The sequence below is a fragment of the Centrocercus urophasianus genome, unplaced genomic scaffold (assembly GCF_019232065.1).
Source record: "Centrocercus urophasianus isolate 14NV4802_14NV808 unplaced genomic scaffold, USGS_Curo_1.0 seq_11, whole genome shotgun sequence".
NCBI classification, from domain to species: domain Eukaryota; kingdom Metazoa; phylum Chordata; class Aves; order Galliformes; family Phasianidae; genus Centrocercus; species Centrocercus urophasianus.
In genome coordinates, this window is record NW_024884253.1 from 88747710 (window position 1) to 88764667 (window position 16958).

General features: G+C 38.5%; 1 protein-coding gene across 1 annotated transcript in view; it reads left to right on the forward strand.

Annotated features, from left to right (window-relative positions):
- CTDP1 (CTD phosphatase subunit 1) overlaps positions 1-16958 on the forward strand; it is a 100534-nt gene that overhangs the window by 39506 nt on the left and 44070 nt on the right. The window contains exon 11 of the mRNA XM_042839943.1: positions 1543-1705. Within this exon, the coding sequence (XP_042695877.1) occupies positions 1543-1705 (163 nt within the window). The remainder of the gene's footprint in view (positions 1-1542; positions 1706-16958) is intronic.

A 16958-nucleotide genomic window follows, 5' to 3' on the forward strand; every position in this document is an offset into this window, starting at 1 on the left:
TCTGTAGCACGCAATGCAGCTCATGGCAAAAAAGCAATTGCCTTAAGTCATCGTGTTGTCCTCCCCCCCCAGTTTAAAATATGAATTCATATATCCTGTACCTGTCGGTGGGCATTGGCAGGAAGGAGGCATATTATTTAGGAAATACAAATCCTCTAAAGGAGTTCTATCAACAGCTTCAGGCTTCATGGAATACTGATGTAGAAAGAAATCTTCATGTTTATATGGCGTTCTCGTGAAGCTGTTAAATTCATGATAGGATAAATGGTTTTTCTAGAACCTCATGTATCTGAATTTACATAATTTTAAGGCATATTTGGTTGTGGGGTGGAATTTTTGTTTATTGCATAGAGCTGTTGTTCAAGAAACAGCTCTACAGCATGGAAACACAAGCTTGATAATGAGCAGCTGTGCTGCACTGAAACCTGCCAGCAGGTACTGTGCTATATCCTTCCTGAATTGCCATCTCTATCATGCACAGCTTGATACTGGTGTCACACCTGGTGGCTACAGCTCCAAACAGCTTGAGATTTCAGATATACAGCTGCTTTTAAACTTTGCTAATTGCTCTCCTCACATATGATCTTTTAGCTTGCGTAAAGAATTTGTGACACAGAAGCTCTTTCTGACTGTGAGATCTTTTAAATGTGACCCTGGGGTGTGCTGAGCTGCTGTGATGTGTTTCTGGAGGTTAGCGTGGTGATAAACTCGATATCTGCCCATAAAAGTTCTGCATAGCAGTTGTAGCTTCTGCAAGTCTTAATTAGCTAGGTAGTAATGGAGGAGAAAAGTTAGCTCAGAAAGATGGATGTCTGCTGCTGTTCTAATTATTGTCAAGCATTTTATTACCATCATATAGCAATTCCCATGAAGTTACTCTTTTCTGCATTCTGTCACTTTTCTACCTGTATATATGGTTAAATACAGTAACTAAGGAGATAATATTATTCAAGTTGAAAGTACTGATTTGTCTAAATACACAAACCCAAACAGAACACGGTCTGTTTTGCATCTTATATAGTTTTAGCATCTGGGAAGTATTTGAAGATTGAGGCCACGGAAATGAGGTTTCTACCTGCAGATTTCTAGTTCTCAACCTCTCAGACAAGAAAAGTGTAATTTAAGACTAAAGAATACAAACATAAAGTAGGATCAGGTGAAATATAAGAAAGGAATGTAAGAATTGTTTCGTAAATGATAAACATGTCAAACAAAGGACACATTTTGAATACCAACCTTGAACTTTTGAGGGCAACACATCTCCAGCTAATAAAGCTCTAAATTACAGGAAAGGTTTGGTGTTTACAAAAACAGTGGGAAAACCAGAGTAAATTTCGTGTCAAAATAAGACCTTAAGCTATAGGGCTGAAAATAAAAGCGGCGGTATTCTGAAAGATTTGATCTTTCTTTCTATTGAGTTGATGAACGTCAAAGCCTTTTAAATGAAGTCATACATATTCAGTCATAAACTGTATATAGGATTTTATTCTAGACAAGTTATAAATCCAGTAAGTCTTATGTGAGACCCCTGAAATTTTTCAGAGTTGTTCAACCACACCAGCAGCAGATCTTTGAAGAAGACCTACCAGTGACTGAAAATGAAGAGCAACCTGGTCCATCTAAGCGAAAACGCCAGCCAAGTATGTCTGAGACAATGCCCCTGTACACCCTATGTAAAGAGGATTTAGAGAGTATGGATAAAGAGGTGAGCTGAACTAACTGTGACGTGTTTCTAACAATGACTATTAGTTATACTTCTTAATTTCCATTAAATTATGCATGTACGTGAACTGACCTTGTATGCCTCTACAGTAACCTGAAATAAAATCTGTAGCAAACTGAGATACTGAGTTTAAAATAGGAATTACGTTCTGCAAGGCAAAATCCAGTTCAGGGAATGACTTCTCAAGCATGAAAGCGGATCTTTATTTTAGTGCAGCTTTGTATTTGCTGTGTGTTAAGCTTTGTTAGGTGTCACTTTAAAGTACATCTTCAAATAATTTGGACCGAATTAGGGCTGGATGGAAGAATACAGGTCTGTGGCTATAAAGAGTACAGGCTGTAGAGAATGTCAGAGCACCAAGGGAGAGGATGGGGCATCATTCATCCATAGACGTGTAATTTCAACACTGCTAAAAAGCTTTTGTCATTCTGGGGATGATGGGAGCTTTCTGTTAAAGAAATAACTGTACTTCTTTCAAGCCAAAATACATTGTTTGCAATTCATTGTAGACGTCTCCTAGCTGCTTATTTTGCAGTTATCTTTGCAACTTATTTCAAATGAGCCACTTTCTTCTAATACTAAATGATGCAGAGCAGGGGGGAACGGTATGGTAGCATGCTACGTTTTCATGAATTCATTACACTGTGCGTAGTTTCATAGTAAATCTAATCTTGAATGTTCCTCTCTGAGCCCAACTCAGTCACAAGGTGTGGATGCAAGCGTGTGTAACTTACCAACTTCTGGCAGTAAGTTGTGTATGAGATTCCAGCCATAGTAGGTTTTGAGTGTTACTTTCAGAAAATGGAAGTATGAGAAGGAAACTGCGCATTTTGTCAAGGAAAAAAAAAGGTTTATTTACTGCTTATCATAACCTTGAGATGTGCTGTTCTTAGATTCTAGGTTCAAGCTGAAGTTCAAGCTCATGTCCAGTGACTTTCTTCCACTCTGATCTGCTCTGAGTTTCATATCAATGCAAGCTTTTAACTCTATGTAGTAACTCTCGAAGTTAACAGCTTCTCACTTCTCATGGCTTTTGTTCTGAAGTATGTTGCCCATTAGACATAAGGCTTTCACAAGAAACAGTATATTGCTTTGTCATGGTACCCAGTCTCTAAACCTATCTATTGTTTTCTTCTATGTTTTCAGTGATACTTACAGCAATTTGTTGTTTCTGGGTAGTCTTTGAATAGTGTGGTGTGGCTTTTGGAAGGGGCTTGTGAACTGCTGTTGTATGCAGTGTGTTAACTGATCCAAAAGGAAATGTACATGTTTCTCATAATTAGTTCAATAAGTATTTTGCTTTAAAAGATACTTCTCAGGGATCTTGGTAGAATATTCTGGCGCTGTTTTATGATTGATTATGCTTCTGTTGCTACATAAAGGAATTGCCAAATAAATTAATGTTTTTTCTAAGTATTCTGCATCTTAAATTATGATGATTTATTTCTTTGAATTATGCTTTTACTTGAACTGCATATTTGGAAAACTAGACTGGATGAAATTCAGAAAAAAGAAGCCTCATTTTCAGTAGATTGTTTTCATAGCTGACTTAGCTTTGGTTCAGAAACATGATTTGAGATTACAGATGCTGCCAAAAGATTTCTCTTCCACCAGTTTATGTTCCCACTCTGTCTTTATTGAAACATTTACAGTTCTCTGATCCTCAAGGAGCTGAATCAGAAGAAACTTTTCATTCGGCTTTGGCAGGAGTATACGTCTTGGCTTTGTTTGATGGGGAGGATGTGCTCCTGTTGTGTTGGCTCCCCTGTGTGTTTTGACCAGGAATCAAATATCAGCACTGACATGGAAGGAGGGCACAGATCATGACAAGGTTAAATTGAACATGGTAGTGTATGCAGGTTATCTCCTGAAAGCTGACTAGAGAGGTCAGGGGAGACTAATGTGGCCTTGAGATCATTACCTTCATCCTGCTGAAGATAATGTAATCATGAGGAAGAAGTGTAATTTAAGTAATAAGATGTATTTCTGTGGTGTCACAGGAGTACCCCTTATGCAAAAGTATGTGCATAGTCTATAAAATCCAGAAATGTAGTGGAACAAACCAAGGGATTCAAGAACATCATCAACTGAAGTGAAAATAAGCTTAACAAGAATTTCCTATTAGTGTTCAGTTCACTCTGATAATGCTGTAACTGTCTTCCACAAATGGCTCTGTCGACTCCAATCTTTATCAAAATTTGTTAAAAAAAAAAATAAGATTTTTTTTTGGCAATAAGGTCACTGAAGTGTGATATTTCTGCTCCCTGCCATAAAGATGCATTTGGACCATTTTTGGCTGTTGCAGTGATGTAATGGCTGTGCCATCAGCTGCTTGCCAAACCACCATGGGGGAGTAGGGGAGTACGTTTCTGTGACAGCATTGATAGCTTGCTTTAAAACAGCAAGGCTAGGGCTAAGAAATGGTATGTTGAGGATCATAAGTGGTCTAGGAAGGATTAAAACAGATCCTTCCTGTGTGGCTTTGCTGTAGTGTAAGCCAAATTTCAGTTGCTGTGTTCCTGCCCCTGAGCCACCGCTGATTACAGGACCATACTGTAAGCCAGTTCTGGGAGCTGGTCTGGTCTGAAGAGATGACTTTCAAGGTTAATCTTTGTCATTGTCAGCTTCCTGAGATAACTTGCCATTGCAGCAGCATGAGCACTAATACCAGCTGCAGGCTGTGAATAGGAAAAACTGGGAATGAGCCGTGAGGCCACAACTTCAGAGCTTGCTCTGTATTTGTAACTGCATCCTCAGGTTTTTTTTCTCCTGAATTCCCTGGCAAAATTAGATAAGGATTTTTACTAGGTCAAAAAATGTCTTTTAAATGTAGTCACTAGGGTTTATTTTCAATAAAATGAGGTAGGGAATGCAGGGGTTTATGCTGTCGCTGTGGATGTAAAAAGCCATGTAACATAACTGCTTTGAGTTTGATTTCTTACCAAAAAAAATCTTGCTTTTTAGTTTGAAAAAATCTCTGAAAAAGCCACACAGGTTCAAGCAATACAGAATTTGCACGTAGTCACACAAGAAATATTTGTTCAGGTATTTCAAGATGGAAGCCAATAAATGGGGTTTAATTATAATTATTTCTAAATTAAATCACTTTCTATCCTTAACCTATTGGAACAGTATTCCAGAAGGAAGAATTTCTTCAGGTAGACATCTATTACAAACATTTGGCTTTGTGGGTTTTTTTGTTCTTTTAGTGTTTTGTGCAGGCTGTACTCTGGATATCAAATAAGTCAAAGGGAATAAGTAGCATTCCAGCTGTTGGACACCAGTTTTGGAATCACTCAGTCTTTTGCACCTTTGTTGGTGTCAAAGATCTGGAAGGCTGTATCCAGCAGTAGCTTCTTTTGCCACTGCGTGGGAGGCTGCTTGAGTATTAGAGAAGTGCAAGAACAGGAGAGTTAAATGTGCCAGGATTGCTATGCAAAGGGATATTGTCCAATCATGGTGCATACTGAGAGTGTCCACACTTGAGAAATAAAAAGCATGTTAATGCTGATACATCCATTGGAAAAAAATTTCCCTCTTTCTTATCTTGTGCTAGCTATGCACAAATGCTTTGTCTCACTGCTGTTCCCTCTTTGCTAGGGAATAATTTAGTTTATTTATACGTAAGTTGTTCAAAAAGTAATGTCTCCTATTTATTTCCATGGAAACTACAGCAGATACAAAGAGTGAAATAACACTATTTGATAGAGTAAATTCTCACACAAAACACTGTTTTTCAGCGTAGGTATCACCATTAACTATGCATTGCTGCCAGCAATGAACAAAAGCCTGCCTGCTGTACTCAAACATCTGCACCAGTGCAGGTGACCTGCTGTCAGCACTGCTGAAGTGCACCAACTACTGCCTCACTGTGCTCCCATCCACTGTTTGGTCTCCACAGATGTTCTGCAAATGTTGAAAAATATCAGTGAGTGCAATTTTTCTCCCACATGGAGGAATTCAGCCCCTCTGTTGCCATCACAGCAACAAAATGTAATGGAATATCGGCGAGGAGGTTCAGCCTCTACTGCCATCCCACCAACATCCACCTCTGATGTCATGGAGCAACGTAATAAAATAGGGGGCGTTACTTTCACAGCAGGCCTCATAATTAAGTTAAATAATAATAAATAAGTTGGGAGAAAGTTTTATTTCTAAGTAAGTAGCTATGTGATATGTAATTTGCAAACAATGCTTTGTAAAAAATGGTACTGATATTGGTCTGTACTTGGTATGCTGATACACTGCAGTTTCACTGAAGGGCAAGAATTCAAGACTGTGTTTGAAGAGGCTTACAAATGATTAACTGCAGTCTATAGCAAATAGCTAGAAGTATCTCTTGCCTGTAATACCTGCTCCTGTGTGTTGCTTTTTTTCCGTAAAACTAACGTTGCCATTTCCAATAGAGATATCCACTATTCCTTTCATTGACTATTGAAAAGTAAATGTTGCAGACAACTGTTCCTGTGCTCAGCTGCCCACTCAGTGAAGAAAATTGCTGGTGTTCAAATCTAAACCTTCTCTGGTGCAAGTGAGACTACTTCTTGTGTCCTATGATTCAGTTTAAGTGATTTTTGCAGACCTCTTTTCTGCCAAAGAATAAAGATGTATCTGTCCTGTCATGGAGGTACAGAACTGTTCCTTGTATCTATTTGGTGTGATTGTGGAGTTGTAATCTCTCTTCTAGGGTAGGTGAAAGTTTCTGACTTACAGTCACTGTCCTTGCAATACGCTGTCACTTGCAGTCACTCTCTGTAAGTTGCTGCAATGCTCCTGCCTGCCGACAACAAATCTGTGGTAGACCGGAGATGACAGCAAAAAGCAGCCAGCTGTGAATGTTTAATCTGTCACTGTCAGCACTTGCAGGTCAGAAGGGGAGCATCTTAGGTAGATATCCAAAATGGATGTCACCGGTGGAAAGCTGAGTAAGGAAAGCTTCATGGTAGAAACATTTCTAATTGCATCTTGCAGGGACTTTTCATCCAACATGGCCTGGGATTACTAATGTCCTGGAACTTCTGCGTACATGTATCTATTGGTTGTATGTTCATTATGCTTTTATATTTATTACCCTCTTTTGTCAGTGTTTGAAAGCAGCATCTGTGTCTTGTCAAGTGTCACCATCTGCCTTTGTAATGTAAAATATTTTGCTGGTTTAAAACCCTCTCTGGGACTTGGGAGAAGGGAAGAGAGGAAATCAATTTGATACCAGTCAGACCTCCAGCTTTCTCATCTCTCACTTAGAGCTGTACTGATTCCTACCATCTGTCAGGATATGTATTTAGCAGCTGCAAAATGACCACATTGCAAAGGTATGTTCTGTGAATCAGTGGATCTAAGTAGGCAGTTGATTTTTCTTAGTGAGATTTACCAAACTTCTTTTGCCTCAGTATCATTCTGTTGATTTGAGGTGCATTTGAAAGGGTAGGAGTTGGTAGAACCTGCTCTACTTTGAGTGCTGTTGTAATTACAGTTGTATTCCTGAATATCAGTTTTGTATTCTGAGTGACTACGTTATGCAGTGCATTAAGAGGCAGTGTTTTTCTTGCTCTGTTTAGTGATAGTTATTATCTGTGTAAGTGGTAGCCTCTTGATTAGTTTAAAAATACTAATTTGATACAATGGATGTGTTCCCTGGTGCAAAGTAGAAGCTGCATGTGGCTGGCTTGGGCACTGCATTGTACATTAACACTTCCTTGAATTTCCACAGTTAGTTTCTTGGCCCTTTATTTAAGGTATGCTTCAAAAGATGTGGACTACTTGCACTTCAGGGAGGAAAAAAGTAAAACTATAAAAAAGAAAAGCTATAGGTGAAAATATACATATGAAAAAGTATCAAAGATAAATATGCTATTCTTTATCAAAAATTTACAAGGCAGTAGCAGCCAGCAGGGAAGCAATTACCAAAGTATTTTGAGCAATAAGCAGAGGTAAGGTAGTAAGATGATTCTGGTATACAACCTTCATAGGCCTTGTTATTTCCTAGTCCTTTGCTTTCTTTGTTTGCAGCTGTTGTCACCTTTCCTTTGTGTCCTTTGCTCTCATCCATCCCAGCTGTGGTGCTCTGAACAGCTTCTCATGCAAAGTAGCATGGAAGCTGGACAATCTCTAGTTTTCCCATCCAATCAACTTCTCATTTTCAGTGTGAAGCACTTTAATTACAGTTGGCTTAGACCAGTGAGACTTAACCTGTAATGTAATTTTCTTTGCTCTGTGGTTAGTTCTCTGTAGAGAAATAGTAAGGCTGTGATGCTAGGAATCTGTGACCTGCTACTGTTTATGTTCACGAGCGCTTGCTGTTGAGAGGTGGCTGACAGATGCACCAAGAAACAGTAATTTGTACTGTAATGAATGTAGCTTAAAGCTGTTGTAAAATATGGAGGGTATTCTTACTTTTCCCTGCATGAGGTTTTGATATTCACTTGTTTCTAATGTTAAAGGTAAATAACATTTAAGCAATTTATTCAGCTGAGTTTTACCTGATTAGCAGCAAAAACTGATTAAAGTTGCCCGGTGCTACTTTTAACAGCTCAGCAGCAAGAATCCTAAGTGTGGAGTTGAAAGAGTTTACTGTGCTGGACGAGAAAGTGGAACATTTAAAGGAAGCTGTATATCAGAATTTGTTTCTACATTTTATTTTGCTTTAAGTAACTTATTTTCACTGAAAGTGGAAGCAGTTCCAATAAGATCATGATTTTTTTTTTTTCTTCAATTGCAGAAGATGTCATATTTATTCTTAAAAAATCAGTATTGGTCATGGTCAGGTAGGAGGTACATCATCCTGATCAGAAGCATTGAGACTGACTGTCAGGTAACTAAAATAACACTGAAAAGGCAGTGTAGAAAAAGCTAGTGAAATTTAAATTGAGTATCAGCGTGTGAAGCATTTGTCTGCAGAGCCTTTGTTTTCCCACTGCTTGCATTAAACCAGTTGTCTGATAGCCTTTGTGTTCATTAAGAGAACATAGTGGCACAAATTTGCCCTAAATGTGGCAGCTTCAAGTAAGTGGATGGATTATTTTTTTTTTTTGTCTTTTGATGTTGTGTTTTACTTAATCCTCCTTCCCATTTTGGTGATAAGTTATTACCTGTTTCATTACTGCCTCAAGTAGATAACTACTTTTTCTTCTTACCTCATCTGCTTCTCTACTCAGGTTGCCTAGAAAAACATTATTCAAGCTCAGTTTCATTGTTTCTTGTGTACTTTCACATCTTATTTTCATTTTGATTTTTTATTTACCGTGGGGGGGGGGAAAAAACAAATACTTGAACCTGTTGTCACATTCAGATGACAATTTATGACATTTGTTTTGTAGCTAAAAAATTGTAACTACCTATATGTGAGGAAAAGCTAGATGATACTTAAGAAGAAGTTGACTGTTACGCAGTCTTGCGTGAAATGAATAGGATTACTCAGATTCTTCACTGATTGAGCCATTGTTAGGAGAAAATGTAGATAAATTATGACTGAGGCTGATGCACTTCTGTTATATTCAGATAGCAGGTAACTTAGATAATTAAAATATATGCTACAGCAGCGATTACTTATGGGCTGTACTAAATGGACATCAACTAGAGAAGCATCTATGCCTACTTCAGAGTTAGCCTTCTTTCAGGAATCAGATAAAACAGAGTAGTAAGGGTTGTGTCTGGATTTCCCTGTTTATTCCATTGACAATCAGTCGGTGATTAATTGGATTTATAAAATCATAGAATCACAAGGTTGGAAAGGACCTACAAGATCACCTAGCTCAACCATCCTCCTATCACCATTACTACCACAAGCACTAAACCAGATCTCGTAGCTCCTCATCCAGACTCCTCTTGAGCACTGCTGGGTACAGTGACCCCCCACCTCCCTGGGCAGCCATTCCAGTGCCTGACCACTCTCTGAGAGAAAAAGTTCTTCCTCATGTCTAACCTAAACCTCCTCTGGTACAACTTGCGGCCGTTTCCTCGGGTCCTGTTTGTTACCTGGGAGAAGAGGCCAAACCCCTCTTCACCACAGCCTCCCTTCAGGAGGTTGTACAGTGCAATGAGGTCTCCCCTGAGCCTCCTCTTCTCCAGACTGAACAATCCCAGCTCCCTCAGCCGCTCCTCAAGGTTTGTGCTCCAGACCCCTCACCAGTTTTGTTGCCCTTCTCTGCACACTCTCCAGGGTCTCAGTGTCCTTCTTGTAGCAAGGGGCCCGAAACTGAACACAGTACTCAAGGTAATTATTTCCCAATAAAGGTGTTACATCTGTCGTCTTCATACTTCTGATGTAATCAACGGTTTGTTCAGATTCCTTTCTTCTACAACTGTTCTCATTATTATTTTTGCAAGTAATGTTGGGATTTTAGAGGATTTTCTCATGATGTACTGAGAAATGTTTCGTTTTTCTTTTATGTGATACCATTCTAGCACTTCTGCTAAAAATTATCTTGTAAATAAGATCAAATCCAACCTCTTTGTGTTTTTTGCATATATAACTTCTCTTGCTGACTTCTAAAATATGCCTGTTGTACAGTAAATGCTTTATTCTAATGTTAATTCAGCTGAACTAGAAACTAGATCTATAAATTCTCCGCCTCTAGAATGTATTTGAATGTTGTATAAAGAAGAAAGCATTTCTATATGTTGATTTTTTTTCTGAGCAACACTGATAGTATGTGAGATATCTGCAACTTTCTGTGTTTAGCCCTAATGAAGAAAACCATAAGCCGCCTTCAGCTCTGCTTGTTCACTGAAAATGGGGCAAAATGTTTCTAAATGCAGCTCAATAACCTCATTTTGACATATGCATCTACCTCCATGTTCTAAATCAAACACATCTAGGCTGTCAACACTAATTTGACATAGTTAAAAACGAGTTGACTGAGCCATGTAAAACAATTTTCAAGCTGTCCGTAACATAATTCTGAGCTTTCTGTGTATACAGCCTTACAGCCTCATCACACATCTTAGCATGTTTTTACACTTGAATTCTAGCCACTGTTCTCTGTGAATGATATTTAAACTTGCCCGCACAAGTCTTAGTCTAATTCTGAACTACTTTTCCTACCCGTTTTTGTTTTATCAAGGTACTCTAATATTTGTATTTCAACAGAAAGAAAAAAAAAAAAAAAAAGCAGTATAGCAGCATATATGCTAAGTGCTTTGAAGAATCTTTAGAACATGCACAGTGCTGGTCTGCTGTAATTATCTAGAGCTGTAATTAGTTTGGAATTCTAGGGTTATAAAAATGCAGGTCCACTTTGGTGACATAAAGACTGGGTTATTTCTAGATACTGTTATCTGCATTAAGCAACAGTTTGTACCATTAGTGTTTAGTCCGCAGTTCTCAATAGATTGTCATAAGATGACCTACTTTTAAATTGAAAATATGCATAATTTAAGTTGTAAGTACTCATTTCTAGTAAATCTTTGAGGCAAAATAGCTTTCTTTCACTTTGGTAGAGTCTAAACTCTTGTCTGCTGCCATCTTCAGCAAGCAGTGAGAACAGCCACTCAGCTCTGTCTATGATGGTGTAGCACCTGCAAGTAGGGAGCCACTGGGTCAGCACTACCAGGAATATTTTTACTCTGAGTATAACTTCAACATAATTATGAAAAGCTGATGAACTGGAGCCCCCCAACTGATGGCAGCAAAAAAATCCCTGCTGCGATACACTCGCAAAAGGAATAATGACCAGAATAGCCATGCTGCTAAAACTGTCTACTACAGCAGTATTAAATTTTTATTTTGATAGAATGTAATTGTTAATCTCCGTAGTTCTGGTTTCTTTGTATGTGAGCTTACATACTATTTCTTTGCCAGGGTTTGAGCTGTAGGCAATATTATCTCTCACTCCTCATAGAAAGCATGATGATACTGCTGTCTGTGATGAGCACAGACAGCTGCCTGTCTCAGATATTTTAGTGCTCCAGCATCAAACTTGCTTCATCACAGAAGTATTGAAGGCTGGATACAGCTGGCCTACTGCAACACAGCTATAATCTCAAACCCCACCTGATAATCATTGGCTTCATATGGAGCTGGCCTCTTGTAAAACCAACCACGTTTTAGTGCCTGGGATTATCTTTTGTTGTGCTTTGTGTTGTTGTTGTTGTTTTTAAGTAATTTATTTTTGTTATTAATCTCCAAAATTACTCATGGAATGAGTGGTCTGGCTATGCAGGGCACTTGTACAGTGCTTGTGTTGCTTACTACTTTGTTTAAAAGCCTCACGCTTTAGTCATGCAGATTAAGATACGCACTTTAATCTGTTTGCAGTCACGTTGCCTAGTTTAACAGAAACCATTTCAAAACTGTCTTGGCTTTGCCATCTTCTCTAAGTTTCCAGTAAAGCCAGTTCAGAAATAGTTTTCCCAAATGTTTGTTACTACCAGCTGATGTCTGGTAATGCTTATGCTAAACTTAGGTTAAAATTATTGACATTATGTCAAGCAACATGATATCTGCTGGAGAGATTGCACTTAATCTTAGTCTTTGTTATCTAGGAAACCCATTGCTTGTTAAGTTTGGGCACTGTCCTCTACAGAATGCGTGAGGGTATAAATTCTGTGAGAGAGATGAGATAATTGTCTGTGGATTTTTTGTTTGTTTGTGTTTCTTGGTGCAGAGAAAGCTTGCTTTGAGCAAGCAAATGGTGGAAGCAAGAGTGGGCAGAATGGTGGTTTTACACTTTTTTTTTTTTTTTAACACTTTACATTTATTCACAGATGTCCATTCTTTTTTGTAACACAATAAAACCAAGATTGGAGCTCAGAAGCAGTATAGAATCATAGAATCCTTAGAGTTGGAGGGGACTTTAAAGGTGGTCTAGTCCAACTCCCCTGCAATGACAGGACGTCTGCAGCTAGATCAGGTTGCTCAGAGCCTGATCCAGTCTGACTGAGTGTGAATGTCCCAGGGATGTGGCACCTAACACGTCCCTAGGCAACCTGTTCCAGTGCCTCACCATCCTTTTTGTAAAAAAACTTCTTCCTTATGTGCAATGTTGATCTTCCCTCTTTTAGCTGGAAATTGCTTCCCACTGTCCTATTACCAAAAACCCTGTTAAAGGCTCTGTCCCCTCCTTTCTTACAGCCTCCCTTCAGATACTGAAAGGCTGCTATCAGGATGCCATGGAGCATTCTCTTCTCTAGGCTGACCAGCCGCAGCTCTTTCAACCTGTCCTGCAGGGTGGTGTTCCATCTCTTGAATCATTTTTGTGGCCCACCTCTGGATGCCCTCCAGCAGGTCCATATTCTTTTCTGCACTGAGGTCTCCACATCTGGATGCAGTACTTCAGGTGAGGCCTCACCAGCATAGAGATAGACAGGATCACCTCCCTTGGCCAGCTGGCCACACTTCTCTTGATTTATCCCATGATACAGTTGGCTTTCTGGGCTGCGAGGGCACATTTCTGGCTCATACCTAGCTTACCATCCACCAGTACCAGGGATGATTCATTGATAATCATTACTGTGCTGCCCTCAGCACTTCATTAGCATCTTGCTGCTGGCTGCCTCCTTTGGCATTGAGATACATCAAAAGAAACAACTCAGGGTTTAGGCAGTGTGCCCTCTCAAATTGCAAGGTATTGTTTTAATAATACGGTAAGATTTCTAACTTCATGTCATTTTTTAATCATATTTAAAATCCTTTCACAAGTATTCTTTTGTTAGTAAATTAGATCATTTTTATTAACAAAGTCATGATCACTAGTCTAGTTTTGCATGTCTCTCGGTAAGTACTTAGGAATAAGAGAGGTATTATGACTTCTGGCAGAACTACGCCCTAGCTAATAGCTTGAGGGATGGAAGAGACTTGTGGAACTGTAAAATGAAGCTTTTTTTGTTGCATATTGGCAGATTACGTGCAGATGTGGTATGACTTTTTTCCCCAGTTACTTATAAAGGTTTATGAGATGGGTGCTCTTCTAGTGCCTGTTTGCAGCAGGCTCAGATTCCTGAAGTATCCACTTCTGCTACTTTTAACAGTTGTAGTCAGTTCTGGATTTTACCAGTTCTTTCTGTTGCCTGGGATAAGAGTATATTGGTGTTGCTCCATTTCCTACCCTTCTGGCATCAACAGGTATTTCTCTAGATTTTCTCATCTGTTCTTATTTAGATAATGCTTCTTTATACACAAAGAAAATGTGGAATTTTTGCTAAGGACTGTATTACTTGTGGGTTTCCTCACCAACTCTTTCCTCCAAGGTTTGCCTAAGGTTTAAGTCAGGAAGGTTACTAAAGCATGGTTCTTTTGTTCCACTGCAGGATTTTTGTTTTAAGACTAACAATTGTGGAAAAAATTGGAAGGTTACTCAGGGACACAAATTGAACTATGTTTAATGTAATCTACTGATAATACCAGTAAGATACAATAAAAGCAGATGGTTTGATCCATCAGTTAAATTAAATTGGTCACAAGCATATGATAACACTCCTAACCATAGGTTTCCAAGTCGTTGATCTGCAGGTTTCCACTGTTCAAGTTGTGGCTGTACATTTAATAGAGATCCTTATCTACATTCTGTGTCTCGTCTCAAAACTGGTCTGGCATGGGTGCCTCTGTAGACATAAAGCGAAAAGGGACAGGGAACTGGTGTAGCTAGGCAGTAACCCACCTTAAAAAGATACTCAAAGGTAAATAAATGAGCTGTTAATATCACTGAGGTTACCTGTTCACCAGAGAACCAGATATTCCAGTCTAGCTGCAGGATGCTGAAATTGATTGCCATGCTTGCTTCTGAAGGTCTTCTTGCAAGGCCAGGACATCTGTACCTAGATTTAAACTTTATACCTACTTGTTAAATGTGTAGTTTCAGCTTGATCCTCAGTGATGTTATCGATGGGAGCAGAAGAATCTTGGGATAAAGGAAACCTCCTTTTCAGTGACCAGTTTTCATCCGGTAATTTGTGTTTTTATTTGGCTTTCTAAGAAAAAGCAAATACGACTTCTGAAATTGTGAAGGTGAAGTGAAATTTCAGTGCCCTGCTTCCCTCTAAAAATGGTGTAAATTCATGATCTTGATAACTTTATTTGAAATGACATTCAAGCGTCAGATCAGGAGTGAAAGTTTTATGAAGTTTAATGTTTGATACTGTGCTAGTAGAAGAAAGCTTGCAGTATTAAAGCAAGGCGTAGAGCCAATGAAGATTCAAACTAGAGTTTTTACAGAAAAATACACAGTCTCAGTAAAAGAAAAAAATCATTTAAATAGTTCTAGAATGACCTTTGGTGATATTTAAAAAGTAAGATAAAGGGGAGAAGAACTTTGCTTTATAGAATAAAATAAAGCTGGAATTAAGATTGTTTAAAAAAAAAAAAAAAAAATCTTATACTGAGAACAGGTGTTTATTCTGAATAGATCATGTGAATGTGTGGTCTAAGTTTGGTATGTTCCTTGTGAGAATTATCAAGGGAACTTTTACTGGAACAGTGTTTTAGAAAGTTTTATGTCCCTAAGCCTATGAGCAAACTGAACTCCTATCAGACTTCTTAAGTGTGCTTGGAGAGTCATCAGTAAAATGTTAGAGGACTTTAAATGTTTCCCTTTTGGGAAGCTAATGCAGTAGTCTTTTGCTTTCTATCTGAGAGTTTGAAAACAGCTCACATATGACATCAAATGCTGAAAATTGCATTTGTGGTATAAATACTTCAAGTTCTGATCATTACTTTTGAAATGCTTTCATTTTCTGTAAACCCTCTGAGAATATGTGCTAAAGCAAAAGCTAAAGTATTTTCTCCAATTTAGCTCCTTCTTCTTGTGCACTGATTCCAGTGTAGTAGCAGTTCAGAAAATCCATTATGAGAGAAACTGTTTCTCCTTTTTCTTGGTGAAAACATTTGGAGGAAAGGAAATACAAAGATGGTACAAATAGGGGTAGTGTCTTAAGAAAGAAAAACGTTTGGACTGAAAAAAGAGAACTGATGGTGATTTCTATTAAATTATAAGGCAATGTTATGAGAGAAGTAGTGGGAACTGGGCGTACAGAATGCTAGAATACCAGAAAATTCGTTTTGGCAAAGAGTTCTAGGCTGTTAGAGCATGAACCAGTTATGTTCGTTCTGTCTCTTGAGTTTTACAGTTAAAATGGGAAGAAATGTGGTCTGTGACAGGACCACTCCTTGTTTTTCTACATAACTATTCAGCAGCTAGTTTCTGCCCACATCTTAAATAGGCCTACATATACTGGGAGGGAATGGAGAGAAAAGTGTAGATAGGTAAAAGAGAAGGCTGCATTTTGAAGTATGGTCATATGTTAGTAATTCAGGGAATAACTGCTTTAAGTTTTTCATAGCTAAGAATGCCATGGTGTCAGTTACCATTTTTATTGTTTTGTATGTAAGTCCTAGGCTCAAGAACAGAGGTGGCTGTTATACTTCCTTGCTGCCAAGGTACTGCTGACCCTAGTTTAGTTTGCTGTCACCCAGGGCCTTTTCAGTAGAGCTGCTACCCAGCCATTCAGCTCTGTTCAGTTGCAGTGGGATCTGTTCCAAGTGCTGCAAGAGGCTTCAGTATCTATACTTAGAAAGGGAATTCTGATCACTTCGTCTCTGTGCCTGTACTACCTTTCTTAAACAACAGCCTATCTGTCTGTTCTTAAAGCATATCTGGAGCTTTAAAAAAGAAAACACTAGAAGCAATCTATTCAAAGTTGTTTGAATAGGAGTTAAATCATATTTGTAATAGGAGGAAGGATGATATTCTCAAGTTCTGTGGTAGTTTGAGGAATCTTCAGATTGTTTTAAATTGTCAGCGTAAACACTTGCTTTGGATGCAATTAGACAAAAAATATCTGCAAACTTAGAGAAGCAGAATAGCAACTTATTTTATGTAAGTGAAATGCTGTAAGAAGTAACTATGTATGACAACTGGACGATGGAGCGTGGGCTTGAGGTCTTTCTCCTGTCACAACCAGATGTACAGAGAGTTTGCATCCTTTATAAATTGTACTAAGAGAAGAAAAAACCTTTTCTTTGTGGAGCAGGGGGAAGATTTAGAGTGTGTTTCAAAGTAAAGGACTTAAGTATCCTGCAGTTCAACAGAAAGCAGTATGCTTATATGAGTTCTATAGATAGTTTGTATTGCTGCCCAGTTAATCTAATTTCTGTGAGAATACTATGATGTCTACAGAAGGAAATGGTTTTTGGAGATTTAATTAGTGTCTCTTGCCACTTATTTTTGTTCCATCTGTCAGACTGTGTTGTTCAAGGCAAAAGCTTCCTGGTGCTTGCACTTAATAGCATTTAAATGTCACT